Here is a 25,606-nt window from a genome sequence, read left to right as displayed (position 1 = left end):
TCAGGCTAATAAATAGGGTATTTTTCAGTATCTTGAAAACTCATTATTTAAGAAAGATGTAGAAAAGCCACTATAAATTTTTATTTTTAAGCCAGCAAAAGAGAGAGCTGAGATTTTTAGCTTCAGAAGATTTCTGATTCTGCCGTCCAAATGGGAAAGGATCAGAATAGAATGTTACTTCCCTGTTATAAAACTTCTGGTAGTGAAAAAGGTTGTTCTGCTTATTACCCACAAATCTATTTGCAAAGTGTACTCCCAGTTTCTAAAAAGGGAGAGTTTTACTGTTTTAGTGTTGTGAAATTGTTTTTATAAAGGTTCATTCAACAGGGAGAAAAAATGTCTTCAGTCACTTAGTTATTGCTGTTTCTTTGGATAGATGGTGTGCTTTCAATGAAATCTTTTGGACTCCTTCAATTTTTGTATCTTTTAGTAATGCAAGGTACATTTCCAATTAATATTCTTCATATGTCATTTTAAAAATGGTCTGTGTGGAAAGGTTAAAATTGTCAAGTATTCTTGAAAAAGCAACCGAAAATCATGTCTTAGTTTGTTCTGTTTTACTAATTTTTATTTTCTTTTCAAATGGGTAGTAAATCCAGACTTTCTTATCAAGGGTGACCTGATACAGACTGCAAGTTTTTGGTGTGGTTTTACTTTGTATTCCAAGCTGACTGCAGTTTGAGCTTCATGATTTTTGCTTCCAATAGAGTTTCAGAGGTTGTTTGCAGAGTGGCACATTCATTTGACCTCTAATACATTTTGATTCCAAAGAAAATAGATAGTCAATCTTTCTAGCTTTTAATTTTAAATAGGATTAACTCAATAGTGATAATTAGGCTGCACTAAATGACTACTTTTTTTTTTTGTTAGTTTCCCCACATAACAGCAATTAGAACGTGAATTTATCCTCATCTTAATGTTTTGCTTATATGCCATATGAAAATTCTTTTGTCTTTGATATATTTATTTGGTTGTATGAAACTGAATTTTTAGGGTTTAGATGGCCTCAGAATCTGTCAGTCACATAAATATTTGGAAAACATACACTGTAGTGAGACTTCATCTGAAGTATTTTCTGTTTGTATCTTCAAAGTTCTACAATCCAGGTCTAAGCAGCATGTATTAGAATTGACTGAAAATATCCTGTTGATACTCACAGGTAATACATAGTGACCAAATTAAGAGAGCTGGTGTGCAAATCGGAGGAGAAAAAGGAAAGCAGCATAAATTGGTGGGAAGTGGAAGCATTCACTTCAGCATGATTGCCAATGGTAAATTTGACCTCGTAATTCTAGACTTAAGGTGCTGGACTTGAGATGCATAAAAGCTTTTAAGAGTGACTTTTTCTTTTCTTTAAAACAGCTTTGAATGAGAATAGCATTCTAAAATTACTCGTAAAATTTTTAATTTGAAAAATTAATATATTTGAAGAGGGAGGCAAGGAATTTAACTTTTTGTGATTAAATAGTCTACCATCTAATAGACACTTAAAGGCACTTGTTAGGGTTGTTAATACCAACCCCAGGCTTACGGAGCATTTGATTCAAGTCTGTTATTCTTTACTAGAACAGTAATTTTCCCTGGGTGATGTGGAATTTTGTAAGACTACAAGATTTTGCACTGGACGTTTGTTGAAACAACTTATCTGAAGAGAAATGATGCTAATTGAGGGAGAGGGAAAGACAGAAAGAGGAGAAAGATGTTGAGCAAGTCACCAGTACTCTAGTGCACTGGCTGTGCACTAGGAAATCGTTTCTCTGCTTCAGAAAGATGGTGTAACCATTCAAGCCATTGATGACCACAAGGTCCTTCCACACTGCTGGGCCAGGATCTTCTAAGTTTGCTGCATTAACTGTTGCAGTTTGTACTTGTACCGCCCAAGGCTTTGAACTTCGCCTGAGTAGCAATTGCTTATCTGACGTGCCCAAGCACAATTTATATTTCAGTCTGGTAGTATAACCAAAAAGGAATGAAAAAGTTTATATGTGTTTAAAGGGTATAAGCATATGAATTGTACAAATGGCTTCAAAAAATGATCAAGAAAACATTTAAGATCAAACTGAATATAATTATATTTTTACCTGAACAATAGTAGAAGTAGCCTTTCTGACGCATAAATCTGTAAACCTTAAATTATTTTTAAAAAACACGTTTCAGTTAAAATGGTCTGATTTTCTAGTATGGACAAGGGCAAATTACTAATACTGTAATTTTTAGAAATTAAGTTCTGTGATTCTTTGTCTGAGTTAGGACTGAGTCATAAAACTTAGGTTGCTGCTTAAGAGTTGGTAAGCCTTGTACCTTAATATATACTTAAGTCATCTTTTTTATATGTTCCACTATGGTTTCTTAAAGGCAGGATTCCTGTTGCAATCTTTTTATATGCTTCTAACGTAGTTACACAACTGTACAACTTCTTATGTAAGGTTTCACAATAAGCAGCTTAACTTACCTGTTCTGCAAATATTTAGACTCTCTGAACTATTTCTTGTATCTTCTAATGGAGCATTGAAATAGGTTTTTGAAATGTTTAAGTGATCTGGTTTTATACTTGAAGTAGATGATTCTTATCTAATATAAAACAGTTTCAACCCCAAATATGTTCATATTGCAACAACTCGGACAGCATTTTGGTATGCCCGAGCTGCATGATTAGGACATTTTAACTACATTTTAAACCAAACCTTTCCCTTTCTCTCGTCAGTACTGAAAGTCCTGTAATGAGGACTAACTTGTACGATTCAGGATTTGTTAGATTTGAGCTGGAACCTGGCCACTTTGTAGTGAGCATGCCAGCAAAGTACTTTGAATGATAACAGTTGTCTTAATGTCCTCTCATAACCTCTTCAGAAAGGCATGTTTTTTCCACTATTAGGACAGTTGACAGGTAATAAATTGTAGAACGTTTCACAGATCACCATGGGATATGGACCACATACAGCTGGGCAAGTGCAGGAACAAGGCATAGCAAAGCCAGTTAAGGCTTTGTTGAAAGAAGCGTTCTTGCATGGAACGAACTGAACAGTGCCAATCATGTAGAGCAGCCATGCAGGGAAGACACAGTTGTCTCGGCCAAGTGGCGTGTTCTCTGCAGGAAGCCATATCCAACTCATGTTCTTTGAAAAACCTTATCTTCCTGAAGTTTCATTTCAAAAGTGAGACTTGGAAGAACCCCAGAAGAATCCCCTCCCCCCCCCCCCCTTTTTTTTTTCCTTTTCCTTATGATCAACAAAAACCATGATTTGATCCACTATATCATGAAATATGCTAGTACATGTGTCCAGAATGATTAATCGTAGTACTTTTTGTATAATCTGCAGCTGTTGATGCTGATGGGTATTTGGACTAATGCCTTTTATATTAGCACAGAAAAAGCTTTGATTTCAATTACTCTCCTTTATTTTTAAAGAGGCCATAAATTCATTGCTGTGCTTCACTTCTTCATTTTTTATTCTGCAGTACACGAAAACAAAGAGGCTTTTCTGACTAAATTGAGACTATATTCAATTAAATGAATTGTAATTTATCTTCACAAAAGGAGAGAGAGTAATTTACCAGAAAGAATAAACACAAAACAGTACAAATCAGCTTTTAATAGGATTTCAGTAAATAATTTTTGACATTCTCCTTCATTATCATCATAGGGTTATGGCATTGTTTTCAGAGTTACCCAATTTTGTTTGTAATAATAAATCTTCTCTCAAGGCCTAATTCAAAAAGTACTGATTTGAAACATTTGAATTAAAGCGTCTGAGTAGCCATGTGTATTTAATACAGATTAAATGTAACAAAGCTTTGCTTAACTGGGACTTTGGAGTTAGATGTTCTTCTTTTAGCGAGTTCAATGTATGTGGAAAGAGAGCGAGCACAATGATTTGCATGGTTAGAACATCCAGAGCAATTAAGCCAAGATTGCAGGGAGTTTTATGAAGACTAGTGAGAACATCCCAGAATTTTCTACTAATGGATAGTGTTATTTCCTACTTTATCTGTAGGAAAATTCAACCATTAAAATGTTAAGAGTTGCACAATGTCATACAGAAGTTTCAACAATAGAGCTAGAAGTAAAATGCAGTTCTAAAATTCCAACTTCAATATCCAGATGACATTGCTAGCATTGCTATCCTGAAGGCTTGCTATTCTGTGAAGATTTTGTTTTATTATACTTGGATCAATTAATAACTCTCAAAGATCCATTATGAACCTTCAGAAAGAAGGAGAGCTCTTAATGAGGAAACTATCATAGAATCAAGATACTTCTCTAGGCTGCATTTATCCCTGTTGTAAGAGGTTCTACCACATGAAGTACAGCTTTCTAAACTGATATGGACTACACAAGCTGGTTTTAGGCCACTTCTGTGTACAGTGAGCCATGCCAAATTCCTGAATTTATTCAATGTTGATACTTTGAAGGGAAGTGGTCACAGACTTGCCTTGCTCCTGTTACTTCAAGATAACGCATCCTGTCATTTCTTAGTCCTTTTCTTTATACTACTTGACTCCAATCACATTCGGTTTGCCCCAAAATCCTACCCTCTGGACTCCAGATCTATGAACGTCTGCCTTTCACACTTGTCCCTGTTCTTTGTGCTCCGTATCAACCCAACCCAATGGTTTCCTGCACTTTGGCTTCAAAACTCAATCTTTTTCCCACTGATTTGTTGTTTCCAATGGATACTAGTCCTTCCTTTCCTCCCTTAACGGTCCAGTTTGACTCCATCACCCTCTTCTTATTCAGAGCCTCTTATCGGTCCCACTCTCTTCTCATTCCTTCCTTCCAGTATTACTGGCTCTCAGTGGTGGTTATTTTACCCAGTTGTTTCCCAGTCTTCTGTCAATCTTCAGATCTGGCTCTTGCCATCTTGAATTTAGATCAGATTCTTTCCTCCTCCCTATGTTCGCATTCTCAGCTACTGAAAATCATTGAGCCACTCCCACAGGAGGAACTTTCTCTTTCTTCTGCTCTGAATTTAAGTGTCCTGTCTTAGAGATGTCCTGGCCCATGGCAGTCCAGTTTGGAATCTGGGTGAAAGTCCTCACCTCATGAGCTGAAGCATGTCCAGACCAGGCAGAATCTACAGGAAAATTAACTGGTGAAGTCTTAGTCTCTACTGAATAGGTAGTAACTGCAATCTGTTATCCTCATTTTCTGAAGAAATACAATTTTACAGTGGCTGTCTGGTTTTGGCCCACATTTCCCAATAATTCTCGAACAAACTGGCTAGGTTGAGCCAAATTTGAAAGAGGGGTAGAGGTCTCTGATATTAGGTTCCTACAAGTTTTGTGTGCCAGCCAGGTAGGGAAGAGATCCTAATGGTGCCTCTACTGAGGGAAAGTTCAGTGTTCACTGTAGAATCTACATGGGAGCACAACCTTAAGAGGAAGGCCTCAGGCAAACAAGTTAGGTGGCTCAAGAATTACATTATGATCATTTTGCCTTGCAGTCTTGGGGGATTCTGACATCTAAATGAATAGTAAGGAGCGAAGTAGAAAAGCCAGGAGTGCAGAGAGGAGGTGAATTCTGGAGGTTGGGGTGCAGGGGGCAGGCAGAAGGGGCAGGAGAAAGACAATGACTGTTAAGTACCGCAAAAGACATTTGGAAGAGGGTGCCATTCATCCGTCTTTTAAAAGGCTGTATGACATGCACAAATCTACATTACAGGGAATTTCTTTGTGGCCTGCCAGAGCTGAGAATCAGTCTGTGGTATCTGGTGCAAGGCTTGTATGCATTTCCACTGGTAGTTGGTAGCTGCTGGAGCAGTTGGCAGTCCCAAGTTCTGACCGGTCGGTCATGTCCTCTTCCCCAAAGCAGTACACCTTGTGTCCCAGCTCTGGACCAAGGACAGCTGCGAGTGGATGTGAAGATACATGAGAGGATGGCAGGAAGAGCGGAGGGTTGGTGGGTGCTGAAGTATCCATGAGAGAATTGCAGGAGGCACAAGAGTGTCAGGATTACATGTAACACCAGTAGTGGCAGTTCGGTGTAACTGGTGAGTCTTTATTGGCCTGCATGCTCATTTGAGTTGTGAGCTCCTGGCTTGTGCTTGGTCAGTGTACAGATTTACTGTAAAGGATTAGTTAAACAGATTTCTGAACTCATGAGACTGATCTTTGGGCTGTACAACATCAAGGAACTTGACTTACATTCTGCGTTGATTGTTGACTTCTGCCAAGAATCGGTTACAGTGATTTGCATTGCTGCTGTTAATGCTTAGATGCTTTCCCAAATATCTTTATTGAAGAAAAACAGATTAATCTGTTATAGTAATTCTGTAAAAAAACTTCTTTCTTCACTGAGACTAGGGGGAGTGCATCAGTATTACTGAAAAGAGAAACTTCAGAATCATCATATTTAGCACGTAGCTTGTTCTATGTTTGTTACCGTGCTCTAAAGCAGTGGCATGCTTATGGTCAAATGTAGTGTGCTGTTCAGCTCTGGCTGTTACCTGTAGCTGCCTCTTTAGTTAGAAGACTGACATGACTATCACTGAATCACTGGAACAAACAGTGACTCAGTTCAGAAGGAGGAACTATGCTGGGACAGTATAAGGATACATTGCATACTGTCTACATGTGGCCAAATGCAATCAGATTACTAAAACAAAACCAGTAAATCAGGAGCAATGGAAGACTCGGAACATGTCGTGAGAGTGTACTCGGGGCCAATTTTTGCAGACCTTCTTCATGTAAGAAATCCCATTGCAGTCAGACGCACTGAATCCCACTGATTAAGTAAAGTAAAAGCAACAGGGCTAATTGCACAGTTTTGTACATTTATTCAATTATTATTTTTAAGTGGGGCTCCCATAGATGAAGGGATATAAAAACAGTTGTCGAAACACTGCTACAAGCAACCTCCCCAGGCTAATCGCTCCAGTTACATTTTCCCACAACTGGGAAAGCAAGTCTCACAGACAAAGTTCTGCCTGTGATCTTCTTTTTATACTTTCCAGTATGTACTCGATTCATAAAGAACAATTTTCTCTCACTACTGGTTGTGGAATTGGGAAACATTTGTATCTGAAGTGGATAACAGAAGCACCACTTTTGTAATGGCTCTGAGAGAGGTTTCTAGTGGTAACCTCATTCTGCTGCTGGAAAGAAGAAACTTCCTTTTCCCCTTACCATATCAAATGCAAATTTTCCTCCTTGCCTACAAGGTTCAGAAACTGCTTTGTAATTGTTGCTCTGTTCTTTTGGTCTTTCTTTTGCCTGGTGCTTTGAATGTATAGCTTGCTTAGCTGTCTCTCAGTTTTTTGCCTAGCCCTTTTTTAAGCCCTCTTTGATGCTAACACTCAAGGTATTAAAATCCCTGGGGGTAAACTTCCATCTTCTCCTCTTCTTTAGATCTATGGACTTTCCTTCATAGTGTCACCTTAAAATTGACATTTCCAAGTGCTTCTCAGTAGCTTTCTTCTCTACCATTCATTTCTTAAGCGCCTTCTCTGTCTTTTTGTGCACTTCTGCGTTCTTTAATCAGATTCTAAACCTTTGTGATGGCAAATAATGTGTATCCATGCCTCTATATATACTGATATTTGTAGAAGTAGTGTGATAATTTTTTTTTTTCATTTGGGCAATATTTATTTATTAGGTAAAAGTGGTAGATTGGCCTCTTCAGCATAACTTTTAACCATCATGCTAATATAATATGTCAGTTATTTGTTCGTTCGTTCATCAACTGTGCACCATTGATTTATTTTGCTAATAGTATTACTTTTATTTGTTACTTCCTGCCCATAAAAGTTGACCTTTTTATGTCGTATTGTCCTTGGTGAGGAATTACTAGCCAGATGTGCTGCAAGTGAACTACTAGTTCTCAGTGTATATTCTGGACTTTTGGCTTTGATCTAATTATTCAAGACCATAGATTAAGTTGTTCCTAATAATAAACTTGATACAGTTAAGGGATGTATAAGGCCACTGCCTCCTGCGGACTCCAGCACCTGGGGATTCCTCTTGCCCAGGCCCCGGAGGCCAGCCCTGTGTGCCTGGACACCTGGAGGTCTCTCCATCCCCCACTGATGGACAGGGCAGCTGCTTTCCCCGTTGCAAGTTCAACCAATAGCGAGTCTCAGTGTGTGACAGAGGACGCAGGACACTGATGCAGCCGCCTATGTAGGTGGCCACAGAAGGCACTGCCTTCAACAGCACCCACATACAACACTGCCAGCACACACATGAAACATAAACACAGACAACCATGTCCCCTTCTTCCTATCTCACTGATCAGGATTGAAGTTTGCTAGTGAAAACACGCACCCCCTTTCTCTCCAGGTCTGGAGAGCAGATCCCTCAAATACCCGCATGGGCCCTCTGCCTATCTAAAAACATTGCCTGGACCCTGAGCCCTCTTTACTGCTCTACGGGTCTTCTACTTGCCTGATAGCCCACTGTTCACTAGCAAACGTGTGTATGCTCACAAGCACCTCTGCCCTGAATCCCTTGACTATCAGCATTGGCTCTACTCCTGTTTAAAATTCCTGCCTGGACTCTGGACCTCCTGCTCACTGGCTCATCCAGTTTGAAGTCTGCTAGCAAATTACACACCCCTATGCTGATGCATATCAGCACTCCAGCCCGCTCTCCGCCCCCCACCCTCCATGTCGGTAGCTGGCACACAGCCCCTGTGGGCAGTGCTTCCCCTCTCCAGGTGCTGATGCTGAGACCCTCATTTGCTTCACCTCAGCCACCCTGGTAGCTGGCACCTGGAACGCAGGCCCTGGGACCCATGGTCCCCTGTCCAGTTGCTGACAGAGATGCTCATGCCACTCCAGTCCCCCTAATAGCTGGGACATAGACCCTGTGACACCTAGTCCCACTCTAGTTGCTGGCACTTAGACTCCTACTTGCTCCAGCTTGCTGACCTGAATTTACTCCCCCCAGTCTCCCCGGTAGCTGGCACCCTGGACCCATGCTACTTAGGTCCATGGCCCCACCGGCTATCAGCACTGAGACTCTGACTGGCTTCGTTTGCTGGCACCACTGATTGTGATGGCCCTGTCACCTCGGGTCTTCTGACTCCATTGCTGGCCTCAAATTCACTCCAGTCTCTTCAGCTGCTGGCATCTAGTCCTTACAGCACGCACACGTGGGGTAGAGAGTGTGGTTACATGTAAAGATCATCAAGAAAGGATTTAATAAGAAAATAGGACAGACTGTGGTAATCAGGCACAGGACTCAGTCAGACAAGTGTACTGATCTACTGCTGCTTACGTGGGACCAGCCCCATTGACAGCCCCCTCTCCTTCCTGACCCACTCACCTTAAAAATTTCTTAATAAGTTTTGCATAGCCCTGCAGACCCCCTCAGATATCCTAAATCCTCCTGTTCCTCTTGTTTCCCGTAGCTTGTGGGTTATGAAGTCCAGGTTGGCCCTCTCCAAAGCTATGCTTCAGCTTTTTAATGGCTTGTGCAGTAGTGACTGGAGAGTTTGTCACTGCCTCTGTTATCCCTTGTCTATTACATTTGTATCTATGTGTTTTGTTCACTATTACTCTTTGAAAAGAGGAACTTTGAAAAGTTCCTTGATCTGATAATCCTAATGAAGCAGATGCTCTGACATGTCCCGTACCCTTACAATTACAGGCAGGGGTAGCTAAATTCTGCCGAATGACAATATTATTGATTCTTCAGCTAGAAATTAGCATCTTATCTCAGTTTGAGTTCAAATATGATCTGAAAATAAAAGTCTCAGGAGAGGATTTTGAAGCTCTTTTCTGGGCAGTTTAGGTAAAGTGGTGATATCTATGAAATATGTTTTACTATTGATTTTTATATCAGGTTTAGTACATTTATCTGTCCATTGGAGAAGCAAATGACCTGGCAGTGGATGAGATTTCACGGCAGTGAAACACTGAAATTGTATGCATATATATATACTAGCTAGTTTACTATGTGAATAGCAAAACCATTAATACTTGTAACATTCCTTTTGAAAGGCCAAAGCTGTGCCTAAGGGGTTGGCAGCCTGCCTACTGGAACCTTTTGATCCACCATGCACTTCCTAGCAAACCTTACCAGGTGTCCTTTCAGCTGGTCTATGGCAAGACTTTGATGTGCTGAGAACATGGTCACAGTGTGAGGCAGCTGTGTCTCCAAAAAAGGAGCGGGGAAAGCAGAAGGAATGTTCAGATCTTGCTGTAGGGGTGGTCTGGCTGTGATGGTCCAGCTTTTGTAGCCACAGTGGGACCAGTGCAAGCTTTGGAAGCCCCTTAGAGGCTGACACTGATTTGGTGGTAACAGTTCCTGGCTCTGTGTTACGATGAGCAGAAGGCGGCACATCACTCTGCATGTAGCATGAACAGAAAAGAGCATTTAGTCTTTGGTGGTGTTGCTTACTGACCAGATGGGTCAGATACAAGTATTACTCGGATGAGGTCTGCTTGCAGGCTATGGGTTAGACTTTGCTTGGCTTTTGATCTGTAATTCTGATGCCTGATGCTCCTATTAATGTCATTGCATCAAAGAGCCTTGATCATGCCTTTCTGTCAGATTTATGCTGAGGAGTGTAAAAACTTGGGATGGGGGAGATCCTCAAGAACTCATACAGTCCAAGTATAAAATAGATGGCAGGGAAGCACAACTAAACACTACTGCTTTGTGTCAGCACTGTGCTTGGCATACCAGCATCTGGAGGAAGATGTAACAAGTGAATGCTGGACACTTAACGTTGTGTCTGATAAACTAAAAAGACAAGTACTGTGAAGATCCTTGTTCCCATGGAGTTAATAAAGCTGCAAGATCCACAAGTAATGTGGGGTGTTTATAGGGAGGCCTATTATTCATGGACTGTTTTGTTTCTTTTGGTCTTTCCAGGTGTTCCAGGACCTTGGCACTTCCGTGTTGTCGGGTGCATTTAGAGGATACAACATCTGCCTCTTTGCATATGGACAGACAGGTTCAGGAAAAACTTACACAATGATGGGAACACCTGTGAGTTACACCATTCATTTTATACTTACGGTTGAGGGCGGGATGTCCAGCAGAAACATTGCTTTATTTTTAAACTGTGATTTTAGTGGTTCAAACCATGAAGAAAAAGACTGTTCTGACATGGTTTGTGCTTTTGACAAGAGTTTGGATTTTTAAAGTTTTATTTTCCCCATAGACATCAGTAATAGGATTTTGTTAAATCATGACCTGATTCTCCTGATTAATTTTATTCTAAATCGAGCTTAACTCCATAAAAGCCTGAATTGCTAAAATTGGGGTTAATGTGTGACAAACTAGGATATTTGTATTACATTATTTTGAAAATATCTTAGCAATTCAGAATGGCCACATGTTGAAATAATCATTCTTTCTTTCCAAGGAAATTTCCAGGTGTAGTGTTTCTAAGAGATTTCTGGCTTACAAAGTGATTTCTTACTCCAGTGGAATTGTGCTTTGATCTGGTCTTTAATAACATGTATTCACTGTGAAACAGTGTTCAAAACTAGGAAGAAACAAGTGTTTGGTATAAACTGAACTTTTGTCCACAGTGGTCCACTTGATGAACCTGGACTTTCTGCCCCCAACACCATTCCAAGTGTGCCTTCTAAAAGCCTTTCGTGCTATTCAGCAAGCAGGTTCCACCTAAGCCTGAGAGCCTTTCTCAGGATGTGTTGGCACTGCGATCACTAAAGTGTGAGCACTCATGCCAGAAGAACAGTTCATCACACAAAACCACACCATTACTTCAGTGCTGTGTAGGCTGTTTGGGCAAAGTTTAAATCAGCTAGTTTGGGTACTGTTAGCAGCCCATATCGTGTTCGCCCTGAGAGACCAGATTTATAAATCTAGAACATAAAGCTATTCCAAGCCCTGTGATGCCATAGCATAAAGAAATAAAAGTAGAATAAGGAAAAACAAAATATTTGTGACCAATCAAACTAGTTTCAGTGTTGGCCTGGCTTCATCTAGACTGCAACACCTCTGACATAGGCATGTCCAGTATCTTTATGTCAGGCAGCTCTTGGATTTAACCCAGGCCTCTAAACTTCTAATCGGTGCTGTATGAGTTGCTCTAAAATGACTTTTGCTATAAATAGCATTTGCACTGAAGCTAAGACAGCTGACATTACACAGCGCATGAGTCCCTGCAGTACTTCACGTGCAAGATGCTTCGGCTGGAGTAGCAGAGCATTGCCATGCTGTTCTGAACTACACTTCAGAGTGGTTTGTGTTGTAATGTTGTAATCTACTGTACACAATCATTACTTTAATGCTGCACTATGATTCTGTCCTTTCCTTATAACTTGGCTTTTATTTAAAAAAGAGTTTTGCAAGAGTGATAGCAAGTATATGGTTTAATTTTTTTTTTTGTTTATTATTTGAAGGCATCCATTGGGCTGACACCTCGTATATGTGAGGTATTTATTTTTTATTTCACTTGCATTTGTATGGTTAGATTTTCTTGATGAATTTAAAATTCACATAAACTTCTGGTTTGTGCAGGGCCTCTTTTCAAGGAAGGATGATTACTCAGACCAGACAGCATCTTGCAGAGTAAAGGTCAGGTAAGTGTGTCACTGTTTGGGGCAATGCTGTGGTGCTTTCAACAATATATTCCTGTAATCAAACAAAGCAAAGACTAGTTTATTTTGTTTCTGTTTTCTCAGATAATCATTTTTGAACAAGGAGGAGAACACAGAGGAAGGATGAGAAAGTGTTGGGTTTAGTTTTCTATCTCAGTATAGTTCTTCGGATGCTGTCTGTTCACTTTTGTATAGACAGCTGAAATATGAGTGCATTAAAAATTTACTTCTTGTTTGTTTAACTCTTAAATTTGAGCCATAATCCTACATTTGATTCTTATTCATCGTTCCCATTGATCTAATGAAGCACTATGTTTGGAAATTTGGGTGTTTGAACTCAGTAGTGTTAAAAAAGCATATTTTATGAATTTTTAAATAAAATACTGAATGCCTCTTGCTTCTTGGAAATTTGCTACTATGAGCTTTTTCTACATGCACTGCATGGGAAGGGGCAGTAACAGAGATAATGAAAATGAATTCATTAACTTTATCATGAAAGATCTATGTAAGAGTCGGGTAGGGTTTTTTTTAATCATGTGCATTTAAAAATCCTTTTTTTTTTTTGCTTTTCAGTTTTCTTGAAATCTATAATGAGCGTGTCCGAGATTTGTTAAAACAACCAGACCGCAAGAAACCTTACACACTTCGAGTCCGAGAACACCCTGAAACAGGACCATATGTTCAAGGTGAGAGCAGGCTTCACAACTAGCATCAGAATTTCAATTAAATGTATATCAGGTCTGTATGTGTCTTTTCATATGTTCCTGGCGTGATCCTAATTGCTTCTACTCTTCAAGAGTTACTTTCCTCAAGTATTTTGCTTGTTAATATGAACATGTGTAATATACTGAAAGCTTTGCCTCTGTTATCCCACTGGCTGGATATCCTGCACTTTTCTGTTTGCCTTTCCAAGAATAGGTTGTGTGTGAGCCATAGTGTTTTGCTTTCTTTTGTTTTAAAGAAATCTTAACTTGATCAAGAAATCCATGAACATCAGCTCTAAATGGATTGTACAGGCCTGCCTAAGGTCCCTCCATACCTGTTTCAGTCCTTGGCAGCAGTATATTTACAAAATAATAATAATAAAAAAGTAGGTAAACTCAACTGTTTTGGTGTTGCAGGCCAGGCCATGAGAAGCAACTAAAATCTGTATTACCTACGTGAGAACCCAATAAGCTTCATTTTCCTTCATTAAACTGAAAAAGCACAGGATGGGTCATGTAGGTCCGTTATATGATTAAAAACTTCACACACTTTTTAATTCATGCTTGCAACAGGAGCCTTTCTGGTGGCTTTGTGTTTTCTAATGAATCATAGCTTTCAAATCAGGTGACAGAGAATGGATGAAAAGAACCCCCACATGCATTTTTTCCATTTCAGTTGTCTTTCTTATTTTAGTTTTTCTCTTCTCTCTCATTGTTTTTCATACTTCCAGTTCATTTCCACTTTTGATTGGTGCCTTCACTTCAGGGTCTTAGATAGCTTTCAATTGGAGTTTGGCCATTGTTACTTTGTAATTTGATTAGATCTTGATGTAAAGTTTGCCTGCTACATTGTCCTTTATCTGACCAACAACTGACAAAAGGCATGTCCCTCAAAATCAGTGCACCAGTGCAAAATCATACAGAGTAGCTTTACAGTGGAGATCAGAAGGAAGAGTCTTTTCCAAACTGATGCAGGTTTCAAAAATCAGTGAGTTTGTTTAGAAATTAAATGCATATATTGCCTTTTCAGTGTGCCTTGTATCTAGTGGGCAGAATTCCAAAGTTGCTTCTGGTACCACTGACTCTGCAACTGCTTGGCTGGCCACCAAATGGGTAGTAACACCTGGGAAGCATGCATTTAGTATGCAAAATGCATATCACGCTGAATTTTATTGGTCCTGTCACATCAGATCAAATACTGATTTGTTCTGGCTTTTAAATAGAGTTCTCATCTCTGTTTTGTAAATTCCTTCCATTCTCCCTGGTTCACTTTTCTCCCTCTCTTTATCACAGCATTACGTGTCAGATTGTTATCCCCACTTCAGAGATTAAGCCAAGATGTGACAACAGATAGGGTGACTTGACCTTGTGATTGAGTGGAGCCTGGAATTCCCAGCTCTCATTCCCTGGGGACCTGCAGTATCAGTCACGGTGCATCTAACAACTGATGGTTGTTACCAATTCCTCCTCTCAAAATCTAACACTTGGGAAGTGTTTAACTTGTATGGTCCTATACACGAGGGACTATCTGGCATTCTGGTTAGTTCAGCTGTGCTTTCCCAGCACATCAGCATCCTGTTTAAGGAGAGTTGGAAAATAGATGAATTAGTGGTCTCATTAGTATGGCAAACTTACCATTCTCTGAAAAGCAGATTCATAGACATTTGGCCTTTATTGAGGTCTTTCCAAGATTCTCTTTCTACCTGCTTGTTATAGGAGAACTTCATTGTTGGTGGAGTACAGATACTAATTATTTTCTTTTAGCAGCTGCTCATTCACCACACAAGAAAAGGTCTTTAAACTGCTTCCTTCCTTGGCAATTTCCATCCCTTTTCTCAGGCCTTATATCTCCAGTGATTCCTTGGCTGCATATAATGGAGTTTCCTTGTTTTAAAAGAAAATGAAGTTATAGCTTCTGCCAATGGGCTGGCTTGCCTTTTGTCACTGTTTTGTCTTCATCTGGAACCTTCCAGGCCAAATCTGTCACTTCTTTTCCAGTTCTGTTTTGGTTTTGGTTTTTTTTTAAATTTAATCTTACACCTTTTGAATAAGGATTTTATACTTAGACACAACTAAAAATTTTAAGTGAACAATTTTATGTTAAAGTTCGGAAATATCCCATAAAAGTTCCCGACTGATTAGATTTTGTAAAATAAGACAAAAGGATAATGGAAAAAGGTTAACGTAAATAATATTTGCCAGCTTTGGCCATGTTTGTAAATCCAGTAGCAATACTTTATTTTAGGAGATTCTCTCCCTCTGTGTCTTGTGACAGCCTCCAAAAATCATTGCATTCAATGCCTGTAAGAAAAATTTAAGTTTTAATGGTAAATGTGATTTGCATTTTTAGAAAAACTGATCACATGCATGAAAAATAAAATAATTTCTCTGCCAAAGGCATCATAGGGTGTAATTAGATGCTGTTGTGAAGGCATGTGAACAGAAGTGATTTCAGGCTGATGAGTCAGTGGCTCAGGGCAACAGTCAGATGATATAGTTCTTTTTTTTTAGATATGTGTATATAAGTATGTATTAATAAATAAATATGCTTATGTACAGTTTATGCAATTAAGAACTGTAACAGTTTACTTGAAACGATCCTGGCATCTTTTGGGGAGAGGGACTAATAAAGAAGGTATGATTACATACCTCCTTTGGGAACTGCACTGATTAGCTCACATCAAAAATAAGCAGCAGTGGGAAAGTCCAGAGGTCTTTTGAATGCAGGTGAGAAGTACAGTCAGCTTGATTTTAATAACATCAAATTCAAGACAATGAAGTAGTTCACAACACTGATACAAAATGCCCTTCTCAACTGCAGTAATATATTGCTGCAATCAACAATTGCTGACCTCTGTAATGAGGGCCTTCTACGTGCTGAAATAGTCTTTGGCAGCTTTATATGTAGTCTCTCTGTGCAGGATCAGAGCGCAAGAATATTGTTTCCAATAGCTAGATGGCTGAGATCAGAATTATCAGCAAGCTTGCTAGAAGGGGAGGTTGTTTTGTATTCCCCTTCCAGGCAATTTGCTGTAAGGGAGAAAAATGGTGAACATCAGCAAAGCTCAGAAATGTTCCATTATTTCCCATAAATCCAGTGTGTCAAGGACTAGCATCTGTATTTGCATCATACTTCTTGCAAGCCATCAGCGATTTTAAGGTGCGCTGACTTTGAGCAGGAGCTCCCCAGTGTACTGTTAGTTTGTCAGTTGTGTGGTTGGTGTCAATGATATCCAGGGTACGGTCAGCACTGGATGAAGAACAGACAGAGGAAAATCAGAAAACTTAACCCCTTTAAGGATGCTTAGATGCTCTGGGCAATGCATTTTCCATTTGCAAGTCCAGTCAGGAAGTCCCAGCTCTGAACACTATTTTGAATAGTTTCCAGCCCATCATTTTTCCACGTAAAGGCTGTGAGATTGTAGCCTTTAAAATGCTGAAAGTGTTTCAGTGCTTTGGGTTGGAATCGTTTCAAACTTCTCCCTCACAGATGGTTGCACTGTTAAGGAATCGGCCTCTCTTAAATCAGGAAATGATGCAATCTATTTTGTTACTCTGAGACAGATTTCTGGGGGAGATCCTTTCTCACTCCAAGGCAGATTTCTAGACAAGCAGGGGGTTTTGATCTTTCTATGGGACTTGAAAATGACCTTTCTTTTTCTAGCAGCCAATAGAACACTTTGTCATTTCTTTTCGAACAATATTTACAATATTTCATTTACCTTATTAAAAAACTAAATGTTTTGAACTCTGTACTAGATTCACTATTCCCATACTTATGGAAATGTAGGTAGGTAAGAATTTCTTCCATGCCTCCATTTTGTAACTGGATTTTTATTCAGTTCAATAAGACCCTGAAAAAGGGTCTGGGAAAACAATATGTGATAGTTTCCATATTTTGAGCTTTGAAGATCCCAGTGCTGTTGGAAAAATAATGGGCCTCTTTCTCAAATGGAAAATGTGATGACTTCTGGAATTAATGTATTGTAAAGGGACACTAGAGAGCAGAAGAAATGCTTTTGTTTGAAAAGTGCCCTATGCTTTGTGTGTGTGAGTGTGCATGTATGCACACTACAGTTAGGATTTTTTTAAAAGTGTGGGTGATCCAAAAATCTTTTTTTTTTTTTTTCCTTTATGTCTATCAGTTGTTAAAAGACTAAAATAAATTCCCATCTTTGGCTTAGATTTAGCTTTCGTTTAAAGTTAAGCAAGCTGTTATCATGTAAGGATAGACTCTCTCTAACAAAGTCAGAAGTACTTATTTCAGTCTTGTTGAATTTTATATTCATCTTGACTTACGTTCTAGCAGTAGATAAATTATTTGATCCAAATAAATCACATTTTTCAGTAGTCTGCCTTCATCCATACTTTTGTGGCCTGCAATAAAACAAACCAAACCTAAATCAGTGCGGGGGGAGGAAGTAGCCCTGGATTCCAGCTCTGAGATAAAACATTCCGCAAAGGAGCGTTTTACTACATACTGTATGATGACAACTTGCTTCACAACTCGGGTGTTTTTTTAGGAGTCACTGCAGTACAAATGATAACTGATCATCACCATAAAATGCAAACGAGGCATATTAAACTGGATTTATGTGAAATACAAGCCTGTTGTGGCTAATTTTGTGTGTCTGCTGGAATTTGCATTTTGCAAGGGGCTGGCAGTGCCACTACAGCACAGCAGCACACTGCCCTCCACTGGGGCCCTGTTAGTCACAGCCACCTCTCTGACACAGCGGGCTCTGCAATGCAGTGTTTCTTTCATTTGTTTTCAGTGGGGTTTTTCCCCCTTAAAATGAAATCAAATTTAAAAAAAAAAAAAAAAAAAAAAGAAACTGAAAGCAGAAGATATGAAAAGGCCAGATGTTTCGTATCATTATTTGGGTACCCTCTGGGGAGAAAAGAGTGTGAAATGTTGCAGGCTGACACCTAGTTAAATAAATGGTAAATATTCACAGGGGTTGGTTCCTAATTCTGTTAGTTGCGTGAGCAGAGCCATTATCCAGAGGCAATGGCAAAAAACTTCTTTACAGGATCTGTACCCAATCAGTAGCAGTGACATAGCTGAAAATTTCTTACGGAGTTTCAGTTATACTGTTTTTTAAATACCATTGTTCTGCAGACAAGTTGGAAAAAGGTCTGTACTTTGAAGGTACAAGGCATTATTTATACTGATGTCACTATATCTGAAGGATGGACTGCCATTTTTTATTTTCTGTTTTAAAAATGAAATAGTTTTTTTAAAAAATAAAATAGTTACTGTAGTTGAGAGACTACTTTTAGAACAGACTGGTATCCCAACAGAACATCCTTATGCTTCTGATGTTGGGTAAATTGTTGGGTAAACTGACTGAAACTTCCTGAGAAGAATATGCATTTAACTCTTTTTAAATCTTTGGCAGGATTGACTCAACATTTAGTTACAGACTACAAGCAAGTTGTAGAACTTCTAGAAGAAGGAATAGCTAAAAGGTATTTTATAAAACAAACCAGCTCTATCTTTACTTAACAATTCTTTCACCACATGTAGATTTCATTGATGTTTATTTTGCTGACAGTGTTGCCAATGTTTTGTCATGACAGGATGTCAGATTTGCTGATCCTGCACGTGACGTACACATAAGATGTTACGTATCCTCATAGTATCCACAATAAGAGCTACAAGCACTCATGAAGTTGTTTCTTCAAAACTGATCCCATGCTGACTTACCCACAAAATTCAACCATCCATCTGGGATAAAAAATGCATGCCAGGAAAACACTTTGCTGTGAACAGACTTATGTTTTTTTCTCCTCCACTTCCGCTCATGACACTTCAGACTGTATATCTTTCAACTCATTTGTTAGTGTAACTATAAGTGTAATCACTAAGTGCAACTTAGTGATTTAAAATTGCTGAAAAGATAGTGTGTTTTTATTTAATTTATAAAAGTATTCGGTTTATAATTATTTGTTTTGATTTTTGTAAGTGTTTTTTTAAGTTCTTAGCCCAAATCATGCATGTTTGCTACGAGAGAACTGTGGGAATTGACACACTAGTGAAGCCAATGATTTTGGCTCTCATTAGTCAAGACACTTTTTTACGTTTTTGACAGGGAGCCTTGGATATCAATACAGCTGCCATTACAGTGATGGAAAAGAGTTATATTTGAAAGGATCCTCCAAATACAAATCACAGTTCCAAAATTGATATTAATTCTTATCATAAGAGAGGTCGAGATTTTAGAATATCAGTGATGCTGAGAAGTAAATAAAAACTAAGCTGCATTATCACAAAAACATAGAATATACAGCAGGATTAATTTTTGCTGCTTCTGCTTGTACCAATCAAGAGATGCAACTCTGAAGAAGAAGAGACTTTTTCAGAACAACAACAAAATTCCAGTTTGTCTACTAGTGTAATCCTGCAGTTGTCTCATTGCTAAGGAAATAGAAGATGTAGAAAAAACAAAATCAGAGGTTCAATATTTTGTGTGTAAGTTTTTGTGATGCTGAAGTTTCAAACTTTGTCACTTGTATGAAACCAAGCAACAACTTCTTTTTCTGAGTAAATTTTCAAAAACTTATTTGGAATATACAGGAAACTCTATTTACCTATAGTCTTTATTTTTATGAAATATTCTGCAGAACATTTATTAGCACATTCTAAATGCAAACAAACTAATTTAAAACATCTGCAGTCTGAGAAATGATGCCAAATGAACATCAGTAAGATCTTAGGGATAAAGAAGGTGGGGAACAGGTTGCAATTGCCCCATATGGCTGGAGGCAGGAGGGGAGCAGATGGGGCATGACGGCTGCAGGTCTGACTATACAGGAAGGATAGGAGGGGAAGCTCCCCTTGAACATGGGTGGTGCCTTTCATGGGGGAGAGGGCAGCTCCTGTACTAACAACAAGCAGAGTTTACTGAAGGCATTTTTTCTACCAGTTGGTTTTATCAGGCCATCTCCAGCCCTGCTCTGGCTGCACCTGTCCATTATAAAATAAACGAATATGATTTTTAACATGAATTAATTATTTTTGTTGTAACTCTCAGTGCTATTATTTTTTTTTCTCTTGACACTTTGCAAGGCTCGCTCTCAACTGCTTAAGAATAAAATTTTTAAAATGCAGGAAATACAAATTTCCAGATTTCCAAAAGCATAGCCCTGGTGCTGTGTAAAGTAAAACAACCAATGAATCTAGATAATATTATTAGAACAGTTAAAAATATTAAAGTGTACACCACATGCCATGATGAAATAGAATATATGAAAAACTAACACATGCGATCTCCCATAAAAATGCTCACACGGGTTGTGAGTAGTTGAGATGTGAAGTTGCCCTCCAATTACCCTATGTATTGTCAGAGGTGAGAAGCAAGTACTAGCGCTTCCTGCTCCAAATCCTGGGGCACTTTCTGTTTCTCTTTTCCTTTACAAATTTCAGTGCTGTTCCCTTATATTCTCTGCCTGCTGTAGAGCTGTTTTCTGTCTTCTGTCCTTTACCTAATTGTTTGTCTTCCTTCTTCAACATCTGGAGACTAGTTCACATTCTCCTGCTTCCTCAGCGTAGGCTCAGTTAAAACCATGATGCACTAGACTGCCTGTAGCTTCTGGCAGCGCCTGCTCACGTGGCTGTGGAGGTGTAGGAAGCAGAGAGCAACAGGGAGGAGAGTCCTGGCTTTGGCCTCCTGTGGCAGGAGCCCAGCTGCGGCTCTCTGCTCTCTGGTGCAACTGGTCTCTGCAGTACTCTGACAGCTGGGCTCGTAACAAAAATGCGGTTCCACAGGCCTTGTCTGCACTGCTAAAATTGCCTGCTGTTGGTGAGGGTAAGCTTGGCAACACTGATGCTAAAGGCTGCACATATAGCCGATATTCAAGGCAAGCTACAAGAGTGACAAAGGAAAAGACCTGTGACCTGGCTTCTGCCCTGGGCAAAACCCTGCTTTCTCTGGGTTTGTCTAATCAAAACAACAACAAAGAAAGTAGAATTTCCAAAAGTTTGCCTTACAGAGACAGTGGGAGAGTGCCACTGCTCCTCCTTCTCCTGTGCCTGGTACCTGCTAGCGAGAGGGCTAGAGCCAGATGACTGGTCTGTCCATATGGTAAAACCAAGCAATTGCTACAGAGTGAATTACAGTATTCATTTGGTACTCGTACGGGTAGACTGGCTAATCTCATTGGACTCCTCTAACAGTCTAAAACTACTGTATCGGCCCTGTGTCAGAAGGGAGCCCCAGAAGTGGTGCATGAAGCTTTTTGGAGCTTTTGAAGTACCAAGAAATAAAAATGGAGACAATATGGAGAAAATGTACTGGGCCAGTACATGCAGTGGTGTTGGGGGTGAGCTGTACGAGGCTGTTGCTGGCTGTACTTCTCTGCTGTGTTCTACCCTTACGCGACACCTTACACCTGTGCTGTAAGGCTGCTTTAAGAGATTTCTCCAGAGTGCTGCTGGTGGACAAAAACACCTCTAACTGACCCTCGTTTTCTACCCTTCCAGGTCCTCTGTGATCAGATCCAAGAATACAGTCTACCATATTCTCCAAGTTTCACATTCCTTCGTCTTCATTTTTCTGCTGTATTTATTATTTTTGCTTTCCCTGAATACAGGGAAATAAGCCTTTGTAATTGAATGGTTTGTTCTTCTTTCTAGAATCACAGCAGCTACACATATTCACAATGCCAGCAGCAGATCCCATGCTATCTTCACCATCCACTACACTCAGGTTAGCTAAAAATAACCCAACTTCCTTTTCTCTTCACTCTCAAAAAGCATTGTTCAATGTGTTGTGCATTGCTTACTTGTCACTGTTTTGTGCTGTTTGTAATAATCTTGGTGGAAGCTGTTACTTATTTCCTTTGGATCACACTGCAGATGCGTTACACTTCGTACATCACCTGATGTGTTGAGTGTTTACTGAAGTATTCTTGTTCCTTTATGCAAGCTTATAGTCAGAAGTGATGCCAAAGACTCACTGTAAAAAGAAATGTTTAAAGTTTTAATCAGCCCTTTGAAACACAATACCCCTTTTAGGATGCTGTGAAAATTACGTGTGAATATGTTTGAAGTTATGTTTTGTCACACTTGTTTAGGATCCTTAATTGAAGTATAGCATTAGTTTAACACTTAACAAAATTTTGTGTCTGTCCAGCTTTTCAGATGTGCTCATCTCTTTAGCATTTGGCATCCAGTACTCTCCCAAAGACAATGCACCCTTTCTCCAGAGGAATTATATCCTTCCCTGGCAGGGAAGTCATTCGGTGATCCAATAGACCTTTTCTATCTCACACTTCTAACATCCTGTAATCACAGAACGTTTTGGGATATTTTTCAGTAGTTTCACAAAAGACCTTTGGAATACATTAGTGGAAAATAACTCTGCAAGATCTACAAGAAGGCCTTTCACAGTCGCTAGGCAGTAAAGGTTTTTTTCAAGAGGAAATTGGCATAAGAGGGTCATTTCTCTGTCGGGTGAGAAAGCTGTTGAGTTAATGGTTTGAATATAGTCAGTGGGTCAAGGTCACAAAGAAAAGGCAGTGAGACAGTCATATGTACAACTCAGTTTCAAACAAAAGAGCACATCTATTTTATTTCCATTAATTAATTAAGAGGAATAACCTTCCTTATTTATATTTTTCTCTTCAGGCTATACTGGAGAACAACCTCCCCTCTGAAATAGCAAGCAAGATCAACTTAGTGGACCTCGCAGGCAGGTAATAATATACTGAGGGCAAAAATTTTCTCTGAAGATGCTGGTAGTACTGCCTTAAAAAATGAAATTTAATATTTTAAAACTTCATTAAACTAACAATAAGCCAGACTTTTGTATACAGTGACAAGTAATATTGAGCTAATATTGTCTCTGTCATCTGTTCTTCTGTATTGGGTATTGGATTTCATTGGGGATAGGAAATTCCTGGGTCCTGAGATCCAATACTGTGCTGTTGTGTACATTTAAGGTAATTCCATTCAATTCCGTATTCTTATTAAGTGGCTTTTCCAGTAGCTATTGGTGGAATTACCAAATCTGAGCTTGAAGAGAAAAAAAAAGAAATGTATTCCTCACAGCTGCCTAGCATGGGCGGGAGAAAACAGTCATATCTTATTGCTTATGTTGTTCATGTTCCAAAAGTTCTTAAGTTTCTGATCTTAGCTATGCATTTCATTGAGGAACATGTGGTTATGCTGGATGTGACAGAGAACAGAAAGATGGAAATTGTGCTGAAGAGTTATAGAACAGCTGGAGAACGGGACATTTTTCTTTCTTAAGAATGTAAATTGCTATGCATGTCTGAGCAGAGAAAGTAGTATTGAGGGGATATACACACTTTTGCACTGAACCAGTCTACCCTTGCAGAGTTGTGAAATGCATGTTGGTTTTTTTTTAAATTCAGAACCACTATGATTGCGTTGCCCAGTTCAGGCTTGAATTTATGTTTTGATGGGTCTTTAACAGTAGTTTGCGCCAATGGCCTTTGCTCATGGTTGTTTGGACTTTCTGAACCAGAGAGCAATGTAAAGTATTCAAAGCATATGTTTTTTAATTATAAAGCTTGCAATTTCTGTTTTCTTGCATGTCAGGAAAATATAATGTTTTCATATTGATTGTATGCTAATGATTAAGCATTTTTGTTTGGTTTGCGTTGTCTTTTCCATGCTTGTGTGCTACAGCGAAAGAGCTGATCCCAGTTACTGTAAGGATCGAATTACCGAAGGTGCCAATATTAACAAGTCATTAGTTACACTTGGAATTGTCATCTCCACTTTAGGTAAGCACAGTAGCTCTTTATATTGAAGGGTAGTGATAAAAGCATAGGACTCGCTCGCCATGTGCTGTGTCTTAATGTTTGTCTATATTTGCAACAAAAAGCTGAACAGAACAGCTGTGTGGCATCTTCATAAACTGTAATGACATCTTAAGAAAATTAAATAGCCATGACAGAAAAAGATAACCCCTTGCCTGAGCTCTGTGGTATTTCTCCTTCAGCACAAAATTCACAGATGTTCAGCAGCTGCCAGAGCATAAACACCATAACAAGTGAAGGGGAGAGCAGTCATGTGGACAGTCCTTCCACAGGCAGCATCAGTGGGACCAGGCGACCGGCTTACATCCCGTACCGTGACTCCATCCTCACCTGGCTTCTGAAGGACAGTCTGGGGGGAAACTCCAAGACCATTATGATTGCCAGTGAGTTTGGTTTCTATTCATTGTTAACATTTTGCACTACATTACCTCCTTAAAATACATCTCTGCTGCAGTGAGAAGACAGCTATATCACTTAGAATCTGTCCTTGTAAAGATTTTCACAAATACTTCATAGGATGCTAAAGGAAATGAAAAGGCATGCTGATTGTGCATGAAGTTAAGCTTAAGAGTCTTTCCAAGGTCATAGCTTTGATTTAAGGTGATTTACTCCATTATAAATACAACCTTGAGAAGACATTCTCTGTGAGCTTGATGAAATATCCCTAAGGATATTTTTGGTTTTGTTTTTTAAAGAAGCAAGACTAAAAAAATTCACCTTTTTGAAAAGTGATGGGTTAAACTGATTACTTTTTAAAATAGTGTTTCTTTTCTATTTGTTTTCTGTCTGTAGCTATCTCTCCTGCCAGCTCCAGCTACAACGAGACCATGAGTACATTGAGATATGCTTCAAATGCCAAAAATATTATTAACAAGCCCAGAGTAAATGAGGTGAGGCCTTGAGTTCTGCTTTTCATTCTTCTTACACATTTTGCTGGGTGTATTATTTAAAGTTTATTCAGTATATCTGCTCTCTGAATAAAATTCATACCTCTTTTTCCCATGTTAATGAGAGCTAAATAGGAGCCTGGATATTACAGGAATAATTTCCTTGATCCCCTGCAACTTAAACCATTTAGAATTTCACACCTATTTTACATCTTCATTGAGTTTCAGTCCTCCTTCTCCTTGAATTGTTATGACATATGTGTTTACCCTATGTCTTTATCCTAAATACTGGCAGAGTTACAGATCTGTTAGGATTACTTGTTACTATTTAACCTGTGCATGACCCTTGCAACCCTTCCTTTTGGTGTGTTAAATGAACTCTGTTAAGGTTGCAAGTCAAGAATTCAAAAATTAATATGCCAGGCCTAAGGTAGCCTCAATTTGTCTTCTTTTCAGTACACAAAATGATGAAGCCTTTAAATACATGGGAGCAATTTTTGCCACACAACCCCCGCTTCATTCATTGCATAAAATAGGCCTGTTCCAGGTATGAACTCTGACTGTATGGCAGATTCATCTGTTCCATTGTGCAGGGGTCCTTCACAGGCTGCACAAGTTAAAAGGTGGCAGGGTATTAAGGGAAGAGTCTTATGCTGCCTTGGAGGACTGGATTCTGTCGCTGCCCCTGGTACAGCATTCTTGTTCA

General features: G+C 39.2%; 1 protein-coding gene across 1 annotated transcript in view; it reads left to right on the top strand.

Moving 5' to 3' along the window:
- Nucleotides 1–25,606, top strand: part of STARD9 (StAR related lipid transfer domain containing 9) — a gene marked incomplete at its 5' end in the record, with an annotated part of 114,020 nt that overhangs the window by 42,684 nt on the left and 45,730 nt on the right. Inside the window, 10 exons of the mRNA XM_082318329.1 lie at nucleotides 10,819–10,935; nucleotides 12,321–12,353; nucleotides 12,439–12,500; nucleotides 13,092–13,204; nucleotides 18,625–18,694; nucleotides 21,861–21,933; nucleotides 22,854–22,921; nucleotides 23,880–23,977; nucleotides 24,196–24,396; nucleotides 24,806–24,903. Coding sequence (XP_082174455.1) covers nucleotides 10,819–10,935; nucleotides 12,321–12,353; nucleotides 12,439–12,500; nucleotides 13,092–13,204; nucleotides 18,625–18,694; nucleotides 21,861–21,933; nucleotides 22,854–22,921; nucleotides 23,880–23,977; nucleotides 24,196–24,396; nucleotides 24,806–24,903 — 933 coding nt within the window. The remainder of the gene's footprint in view (nucleotides 1–10,818; nucleotides 10,936–12,320; nucleotides 12,354–12,438; nucleotides 12,501–13,091; nucleotides 13,205–18,624; nucleotides 18,695–21,860; nucleotides 21,934–22,853; nucleotides 22,922–23,879; nucleotides 23,978–24,195; nucleotides 24,397–24,805; nucleotides 24,904–25,606) is intronic.

The sequence above is a fragment of the Platalea leucorodia genome (assembly GCF_965183815.1).
Source record: "Platalea leucorodia genome assembly, chromosome: 7".
Lineage (NCBI taxonomy): Eukaryota > Metazoa > Chordata > Aves > Pelecaniformes > Threskiornithidae > Platalea > Platalea leucorodia.
Note: the sequence above shows the minus strand (reverse complement) of the source record. Positions and strands in the feature narration are given on the sequence as shown.